General features: G+C 50.6%; 1 protein-coding gene across 1 annotated transcript; it reads left to right on the top strand.

Moving 5' to 3' along the window:
- Positions 1–550: 550 nt before the first annotated feature.
- Podxl (podocalyxin like) lies at positions 551–8704 on the top strand. The gene is made up of 7 exons (XM_048340242.1): positions 551–1160; positions 1891–2114; positions 2367–2438; positions 4373–4520; positions 4738–4799; positions 5012–5176; positions 6238–8704. Exons 1-7 carry the CDS (start codon positions 668–670, stop codon positions 6433–6435), a joined length of 1362 nt encoding a protein of 453 aa, XP_048196199.1. The 5' UTR covers positions 551–667; the 3' UTR covers positions 6436–8704.
- The last annotated feature ends 601 nt before the right edge of the window (positions 8705–9305 follow it).

The following is a 9305-nucleotide window of genomic DNA, read 5'->3' as shown; positions in this document are numbered from 1 at the left end:
TGCTGTCTGTGCCTTATTCTTCATTGTATTTGTTGGCCCCAACATTGGACTCAACCTGTAACAGTGTCCTCAATAAATACTGTGTTAAACAGATAAGTAAATAAGGCCTTCCCCCTCTGACCTCTGTTAATCCGCCATGCTAAGCACAACCCAAGCTCTGCCCTTTCCTTGCTGAGCTGTGGGACCAAGAGACAGTGGTCTGTGGAGCCCCTGTCCATCATCTGTCTCCCTTGGGAAAGGTTGCATACTTACATCAGCGCAGGTGGTGGACTTCTGTGGGTCCATGTGCCTGGGTGTGGGGAGGGGAGGCCGAGGAGTGTGCCCCCTCCCCCCTAGAAGGACAGGAAAGACACTGTGGCCAGGCCTGCCCACCTCACCTTCCTCTTTACCACCACCTTCCCTGCACTTCTCTTCACTCTTGGCTTCCCTTCTAGAGATCTCTGGATTCACGAATGACCCAGGTCTTCAGCGAGGAAAATGGGAGGGATAGGACGAGCTGCAGGAAGGCAGGGAAAAAGCTCCACCTAACACTGTCTTGATTCTCTCCCCCCCCCACCCCACCCCTATTGTCTTTTCCTCAGTAGCTGGGAGCCAGAATAACTCAACAGCCACAACAAACTCAGTTACAACCACAAGCAAGCCCACTGCTCCGGCCATTACACCCCCGATGTCCAGGGATTCCACAGCTGTCCCCGTGACCAGCCAGGGAAATGGCTCCACAGTGCCCACAGCAGCGGCAGCTCCGCAGAGTCTCCCGACGAGTGAGAAACCCAGTCAGGACAGCCCCACCACTGCCAGTGGCTCTCAGAGGGTCAACAACTCTACGCACCTGTCATCCCCCGTGGCCTCAACCAGCCCTGTAACCACAAGCCACCAGCATGAAGACAAAGAACCAACTGCCTCTGGAGACCAGAGTAACAGTACTGTGGCCACCAGGCCCATGACCACGCAGGGAGGAGACCAGCTGTCCCCGCAGCCTACATCCCCTGCTCCTCACACGCTCGGCACAGCCAGCCCCCACCCATTGACTAGAGTCACTTCAGAGGCCCCACAGAGCCCTTCTGAGGGACAGCCAGGCTCCGTCATGGTGGCCACCAGCTCCAGTCCAGTGTCCAGCCCTGACCTCACCCCCACAGCGCAAGAGATGTTCACCTCACACAGTAAGTCGTGCGTGCCTCAGGGCTGGAGGTTTGGTTTCTTCCAGAAGAAAACCTGTTTGGTAATCTTTTTTTTCCCCAGCTCAGTTAGAGGACAGAGATTTCTCCTGATCCGTGACAGACCTAGACTTAGTTTTCCGTTTCAGGGCCAAGCAGTGGGCAGCAGTATAGGTGCTCACCTGCTCCAGGCATCACAGAAACAAGCCTGCAGGGCCCGCGTGGCCGTGGTGGCACAGGGTGGGGGTGCTTTTCAGACTGGTTTCTTGGCACACACCCGCATCACACACATGCATGAAGCACTTTGTTTTAGCTAGCCTCAATGGTCGTCTTTCTAGCCACTGACTTTCAAGTATAGCTGGGATACAAAGTATGAACCACTTTTGTCCTCATCTAGTAAACAAATTCCACAATTGATCCATGCATCACGAGTCTGGAAGATTTTTTGGGGTCTACTTTATCTCCCAGGTGTCCTCCGCGTGGGGAGAGGACATCCTTGTCCTATGTGAGTGCACAGGCTCTGAACTTGGCAAAACTCAAATCCTCACTCTGGCGATGTTAGCTGTGGCCTGGCCAAGTCCGGCACTTCCTATAAAATGGTCCAGTTCTCTGCCACCTCTCTTTGCCTCTTCCTCACAGCCTGCGAACTCCAGCTCCTCACCAGGGAAAGAAAACTGTCCTTTGCTCCACAGGGCACTGCTCACTCTCCTCATGGCCTCTGCTCTGCCCATTACAGCCCTGCCAGGCACCTCTCCAGAGCCTCCCCAGCAGCCCTCCAGCCAGATGCCATCCAGCCCAGAACCAGCTTTCTCCGTGGCTCTGCAGCCCACCAGCTCTTCAGCAAGCACTCAGGCCACATCTGCTGTCTGGGAACCCACAGGCTCCAGCACTAAATTGGCACCAACTGCTCCCCAAGGCTTCAGTACCCCCTCTCCCACATGGACTGTTGGGAATAACAAGGTAATTTTAGCAGAGGCAGGACAAGAAAGAGCCCAGACCCCCAACCAAAGCGTTTCTCTCCCCCAGCTCAGGGCCCTGGCTGGTACTGTGGGAACAGCTGTCCATTAGCCCCCTTCTTCCTGTCCTTGCCCGAGGCCATACTCCCGATTGTCCTGTGCTCCTGCTTCCTATGTCACCCACTCACCTGCCCTCGGGGGAGGGAGCTCTCTAGATCTGCCGATTTCTGGGTCTGAACCTTCATCTCACACTTAGGTAAAATGTGATCCTGCTCTAAAACCCAGCGATGACCTGCTCATTCTGAACTTCACGGCAGCCAGCTTCTGTGTGAGTAACCCTTGACAGAGCCCCGGCCGCCTCCTGCCAGGGGTTCCTTCTCAGAGGGATCGAGCCATGGGTGTCCACACAGGTTGGCTCTTCCCCCATCTTACAGAACAAATCCAGGTTCACATTTCCTTAAGTCAGGCCACATGCACAGAACTTGGCTTTCTTTGTAGACTGACACTCAGGAGACCCTGTTCCTAGCTGCTATTCTCCTGTGGCTCTGGTGTGACTTAAGTTGGCCTCGTTGGAAATGAAAGTTTAAAAGGCTTTGCATGGTGGTACAAGTCTAGCTGCTCTAGAGGTAGATGGAGGAGGATTGCCGTCCAAAGTCAGTCCTATAAAGTAATCATATCTGAAAAACTAAGTGCAAAAAGGACTTGCAGGCCTGGCTTGAGTGATAGAATAAGAGGTGCTGAGTCCAATTTCCAATACCACCACCAAAATAAATACTCTTCTACTAGTGGTGTTGTATTTCTAGGTCCTTATGCTCTCTGGGTGCCTCGGCTTTCAATGCATCCAGGCTCTTAACTTGAGAAACCAAGGGCCTATGCTGAACTTATGGTTCTTGCATTTTGGTGGTGTGTGAGCATTAGAGTACACTTGTAGGAAAGGGCATAGCAGTGTATGTAGCTGCCTTCAGACTGGCAGTCTCCAAGGGACGGCGTCTGCTGTGCAGTGCTTAAGGTGTGGTAAGCCTTAGAGCCTGGTAATGGCTCATTGCTGCCCTCTCCTGGCCAGCGCCTGTTTTTGCAACTACCCTTAGCCAGAATAGGACTGGCTTTCTGAACAGGTTGGATATATTGGACTGTCGGTATTTTCTCCCTGAATTTTCTTTTGGATGTCAGTTTTCCAGGCGAGCCTTACAGAAGTATACTTTTGATTATCAGAGTTTTTCAAAGGTACAGAATTCTCCCGGGATTGGGCTTTAAGGATAAGACAGTCATGACATTACACTCCACCTGGAGATAATCATTGAGCTGAATCTGGCAAGCTGTGTTTATGAGAAGCATTTTCTCCACTTTGCTTGAGAAGGACAGTCCTAGATCCCTTAAGGAAATTGTAGGGAGAAACCCCAGAGGTGGCTTTGAGGTGAGTTTTGAGGAAAGCCAGGCCCCAAAGTCCTTTACTATAAAGCCAAGTAGAGTGGTACACGCTTTCAGTCCCAGCACTCAAGAGGCTGAGGTCGGGAGATCAAGAGCTCCAAGTGAAATTTTGTCTCAAACAAAACAACAAAACCCAAGGCTTGATAGCGAGATTTGATCCTAAGTACCAGTCAATAAACAAAAAGTCCCTTTTCTTCATGTCACTTTCTCATTCCACAGTCAGGTCAGAGAGGCAGGAAGAGAAGCCCTAATAAGTTGGTGGGTTGGGGTAAAAGCTGCCCACACTTTAGTCCACACCCTTAGCCTCAAAATCATGCTGCTATGCTGTTGCCCCTTCCGGCTGTGTAAGCGATCTCCTGTACATCTTAATGACCCCCAGTATTATACTGCCCCACTCACCTTCCCTGCCAACCTGCATGTCACCTCAGTCTTGACCTAGTGAGGGGACCAGAACATCATTTGGGGGACAGGCCCCCTTGAGCGGAGAGCTGAGGTCTTAGGGCGTGAGGCAGGTTCAAGGAGCATTGGATTTTCCCATCGGCAGTGGTGGGCCCTGTGCAAGGCCTCTCCTGCCCCTTCTATGGAGAGGCAGGGCACAGGCACCAATTCTGACTGGGTGCATGCAGGGAGGAACGGGTGCTAGGGAGAAAGGCTTTGTGATCTATGGACAAGATAAACGGGAGAAGCTAGAGGAAGAGGTTGGAACAAAGCAGAGAAGGCAGACTGGCCTAGGAGGGAAATGAGATGGTGAGTCCCATGGAACCAGAGAAGGGGATCTGTCCCAGAGTGGCAGGAGGCCACACAAGCCCGTCTCACCTGTTCTCTTCACAATAGGCAGCGAGTCCTCCGGATGACAAACTTGTCTCTCTGCTGTGCCGGTCAGTCAAAGCCAACTTCAACCCGGCTCAAGATGAATGCACTATAATGCTGGCACGGGTTCAAGAAAGCCAGGCTGTGGCAGTGAAAGGAATAACTATTGAAAGTGAGTCAAGAGCCAGGGCCCAGGCATGGCTGGGTAGAGGTGGTTGTCCCAGAGTCTCACTGTGGGTCAGGGTGGCTTCTCAGTTTCCAAAGAATTGTCAAGCCATGTATCCTCCCTGGGGTCCCAAGAGACTGGAACGCATGTAGTGTGGCCTTTGATGCTCACTAGCTCACTCGGAGCTGGACCCGCAGGCAGCTTCTCCCCCTCTCATCCACAGCAAAACTGCTTCCCAAGGATGTGTATGAGCGGCTGAGGGACAAGTGGGATGTCCTAAGGGAGGTAAGCGGGCTCTGTGCGGCACTTCCGGGAGTGCAGTGCCCTCTGTGTGAAGGAGCTCTCCACCACGCAAAGTGTGAGGGCCGAAGGGGGCCCAGCAGGGGCGGGGAGGGGGCAGATCCTGTACAGAGGAGCCCATCCATGAAGGAATTGGGTTCAGACAGATGGACCCCAAACTCCACTTTTGGCCCTGTAACATCTCTTTTCCTGGCCAGGCGGGAGTCAGTGACATGCAGCTGGGAAACGAGAGCCCAGAAGTTGACGAGGATCACCTCAGCATCCCCCTCATCATCACCATCGTCTGCATGGCGTGTTTCTTGCTGCTGGTGGCGGCTGTCTATGGCTGCTGCCACCAGCGCCTTTCCCAGAGGAAGGACCAGGTAAGCCAGAGGAGCAGCTCTACCACCAGACGAAGGGGAGAGCGAGCGGGCCCGCATGCTCCATGCCCACTGCTCGGCCTGCTTGCATCCAACATGGGAGAGGAGGCACGGCTGGGAAGAACAGGGCTTTGGAGGCAGGAAGACTGGGCCTGAGTCCTGGCTCTGCCTTAACTCACTGTGTGACCCTGACATAGCCACAAGTTTCTTTGAGCTTTAGACTGGTCTCCTGCATAAATGAGATAATATCCACTTTGCAGAGCTATTCTAAGTAGTTATTAATATGCATGTTCCTATGCATGTCCATCTAAACTAAAACTTATCACCCCACTTCCTAGAACTCTCTCTTTCAGGGCATGGTAGCATATACTCATAATCTCAGCACTTGCTAAGTCCCATCTCAAGAGAAGAGAGAGGGAAGGGGAAGAGAAGTAGGAGTCATTACTTCTTCCTCTTCTTTCTGCTGCTGCTCCTCATTCTCCTCTTCTTTTTTTGTCAGTTGTGGGGCTTGAACTCGGCCTGGGCACTGTCCTTGAGCTCTTCAGCTCAAGGCTAGCACTCTACCACTTGAGCCACAGCACCACTTCCAGTTTTTTGGTGGTTAATTGGAGATGAGTCTCAGACTTTCCTGCCCAGGCTGGCTTTGAACCATGACCTTCATCCTGAGTAGCTTAGGATTACAGGCTTGATTCACCCGTACCTGGCTGGGGGTCACTTCTGCAGTCTTGCCCACACATTCCTATGAAGCAAGATAGGAGCCTGGAGAAGTGTTTTGAGGGTAAGGAATACAGGAGAGAACAGAGCTGAAAACAACAAAATTGTTTTTAAAACCTCTCTTTCCCACTGATGTCACAAATTTGCCACCAGGGGAAAGGTGAGACCAGTTAGAAGTCAAGGAGGCCCAGAAGGAGCAGCCAATCCCACAGAAGAGCAATAAGTGACTGCTTAAGTTTAATGGGGCCCCTAGGCTGAATGAGGGTGTGTGTGTGCTATATTAAGACTATATTAAGTCTCATGGCCCTCCCAAATTACCCTTTCTCCTGGGGTCCCTGTGCCCACTCTAGCAACGACTCACAGAGGAGCTGCAGACAGTGGAGAATGGTTACCATGACAACCCAACCCTGGAAGTAATGGAGACTACTTCCGAGATGCAAGAGAAGAAGGTAGTCAATCTTAACGGGGAACTGGGAGACAGCTGGATCGTGCCCCTGGACAACCTGACCAAGGATGACTTCGATGAGGAAGAAGATACACACCTCTAAGTGGGTCTGCTGAACACCTCCCTGCAGCATCAGAGCTCCAGACTGACCACCCGAAGTGCCATTTGGACAGAGGAGAAGTCCTCTCTATTAGCGAAGGGAAAGACAGGGGAGAGAGCATGGACTCCAAGGGTTACTGTGTCCCAATCCCCCAGGGCCTTAATTTTTCCCTTTTCAAGCTGAACACATCATATTCTGTCTAGATTTCTCTTGTAAAGCAATCTTGTAGTGCCTGAGCTCAGAGCTGTTGGAGTTGAGTGGGCAGATGGAGAAAGCCATGTAAGGGACTTTAGAGGTCCTCTACTAGAATCCTTTCACTTCACAGGTGAGATGACAAAGGCTTGAAGAGACTTGCCAAGTACCTTACATAGGGTCACTTGGTGGCAAATATTCCTCCCTCTGGTCCAGTGCTTGTTTGTATCACATCACATTGCTGTGTTCACCGAGGTAGGAGAGAGGATACTCTAAGGGGTGAGTGGGCTGGGAAGGACAGCCAGCCTGAATCCTGTCTTGTAGGATATGATTGTTCAAAGGATGCTCCCTGAATCTCTCATGTCCAACCCCAGACTTGTCTTCCAGTGTTCCTCCTGCCTTCCTCTCCCCACACCTTCACTTTTCTCACTGTCTCAGAGGCCCTGCAATTTGCACAGGCCCCTTTTGTTCTGGATTTTGTTTGTGGTTCTGCTTTGCATTTGCCTAATGAGATTGAGACTTATCTCACAGCCTCTGTCAAATAGGTCTGCTTAACGGATGGGAAGATAAAAAGGGGGTGCTTCTCATCCCAGGTTAAACTCCTCATGGCAGCTGATTTGGGACTCTGCACTAACACTAGCCTGTACCAAGGCAATCCTTGAAGACACTCTCCAAGATCTCCTTTGATCTTCCACTTCCAATCCAACCAGGGACTAAACTCTGCAGCAGCTACTGAAAACAAGATGCTTTTTAAAATCCACTGCTTGCTGATGGGGTGAATCCATGAGGTCTGGTGACAAAACAACAAGCCTAGGGAACACATCCGTCCCAGGGCCCTGATCAGCAGATGCATCTCAATAGACAATCGGCTGAAACAACTACAAGTTGGGCATTATTGTTTCACAGGGAATCAGGGACTTTTCAAGCTGCTGAGTATTGTGTATTTGTTTGTTTAATTCAGCTTTCCACTGCCAAAGCTTGAACACTGGAGACTAATCTCACTAACTCGGCGTCTCCTGCCACAGAGAAAGCAAGGTTCAGAACACACAGTGCGTCTTACTGAGGTGCCTGTTTGCCACTCTGGGCCTATAGCCAGGCTTTGCTGTTTCCTCTCTCTGTGTTCTTGGTGGGGCCACTGCAGTTCTCGTCAGTTCCTGGTGGCATCTCAGGGAAACACAAAGCCATTTAGTTCTATCTCAACACAGGGTGTTGATAAGCTCAGCAGTCAGCTGCCTGTGGAAGGTTCCTGAGGTCTGGGCACAGGCAAATTTCATGCTCTCCCTGTATGGAGTTTGGAACTTTGGCCAGCATGTATTACCCAGGGGTGTAAATTCCCTGGAACTTGCTCTGGACTTTGGGGCAGCTTACTTAAAAGAGTAGTCTTCCAAGAGCTGAGAGTTGCTAAGTAGGACGAACCAGTGTCTAAACACATGTGCCCTCCTTCTCTAGAAGGTAGAGGCAGGCTAGGACAGAGAACAGTGCTAGTTTGGGGGTCAATAGCGACATGATCCTCTGGAAAGGGATCTAGCAGCTCACTTCCTTCCTGCCCAGCATTAGGTTCTGTCCTACTGTGGGTTTCTGTTATGGGCTGTGTGCAGAAGGCCAATTCTGGATCACAATCACTAGCAAGGGCATTGACAAAGACAGTGCATATTTCTTTGGTGAAAGGGTGCAACTGCTATGCCTCAGAGAAATGACTACGGGCACCCTAGGGAGCAGAAGTTGTATCTGGTGAAGAGGAGTGACCATGGCTTGGTGCACAGAGAACCTAAGGAGCTGGAGGCTGACCTAGAAGTTCTGTATCTACATCTAGATTGTGTTGCCTTGGAGTGCAGCTTTAGAATTAGCTACCTGGCCTTGGCTTGCTGTCCTGTGAGGACCTAAGTGTCACAGGTGTCAGTGGGTCATACCTGCAGCAGCTCTAATCTTTTCTTCATCTTCAGTGGGTTTTCAGTGCTCTCTGATAATCGGGACCAAGAAGAGATCCAAGACATTAAAGTCAGCTGTACCAAAGAAATTAAGCATTGTTTCAGTGGCAAATTGGTTTCTTCAAAGCCGCAAAAACCACAGCTTGAGGAGTTGGTGGGACTACATGAGATGGCATCAAGCTCTCAGGAGAATCCCACGTGGCACTGGCATTCCTGCTTACAAGGGAGGTACGGACTAGCCTGCTTCATAAACACAAAGTGGATAGTTGTGTCCAGGTTTTTCCTCTTCTAAAGAAAGCTTCTGCTCTATCACTTTGAAGACCATACATAGATAATACTTTATGACAATGTAAATATAGCAGCCACACACGAATCACCCCCTCACTGCTTAAAGTGAGTACACTTTGAAAACAGTTTAGATAAAACAGCTGCTTTTCCTCTCAACAAGGATGTAAATGTCTTACTAGAAATGACCATTTTTTAACGAAAAAAATTACAACAGATTGGTGACAAATACATATGTAGTTTACAGACAGAACTTTTAATTTGAAAATATGCTTGCCCCTCCACAGTCAAGTCCCAGTCCCACTGAGCAAAGGCTCCAGTCTGATGTTGAGGATGGAGTAATTATGATACCCACAAAGGTAGCAAATTGACTGACTCCACACTGGCAGTGACAGACATTAAAACCAGGGTCCACAAACTGCATGCTGCGTCCTCCAAAGGCTTGCCACACTACACCGGATCATCAAT

Source organism: Perognathus longimembris, chromosome 2, assembly GCF_023159225.1.
Source record: "Perognathus longimembris pacificus isolate PPM17 chromosome 2, ASM2315922v1, whole genome shotgun sequence".
NCBI lineage: Eukaryota > Metazoa > Chordata > Mammalia > Rodentia > Heteromyidae > Perognathus > Perognathus longimembris.
The sequence above is the reverse complement of the archived record's forward strand: the minus strand, read 5'-3'. Positions and strand labels throughout refer to the sequence as shown.

What these genes read in the sequence shown, in the direction of transcription:
- Podxl (XM_048340242.1), top strand. Translation starts at nt 668, where the DNA reads ATGTCCAGGGATTCCACAGCTGTCCCCGTGACCAGCCAGGGAAATGGC. An exon ending in GAAAGGAATAACTATTGAAA is followed by an intron (nt 4,521 to 4,737) that starts GTGAGTCAAGAG and finishes TCTCATCCACAG; the next exon opens with CAAAACTGCTTCCCAAGGAT. An exon ending in AGTGGGATGTCCTAAGGGAG is followed by an intron (nt 4,800 to 5,011) that starts GTAAGCGGGCTC and finishes TTTCCTGGCCAG; the next exon opens with GCGGGAGTCAGTGACATGCA.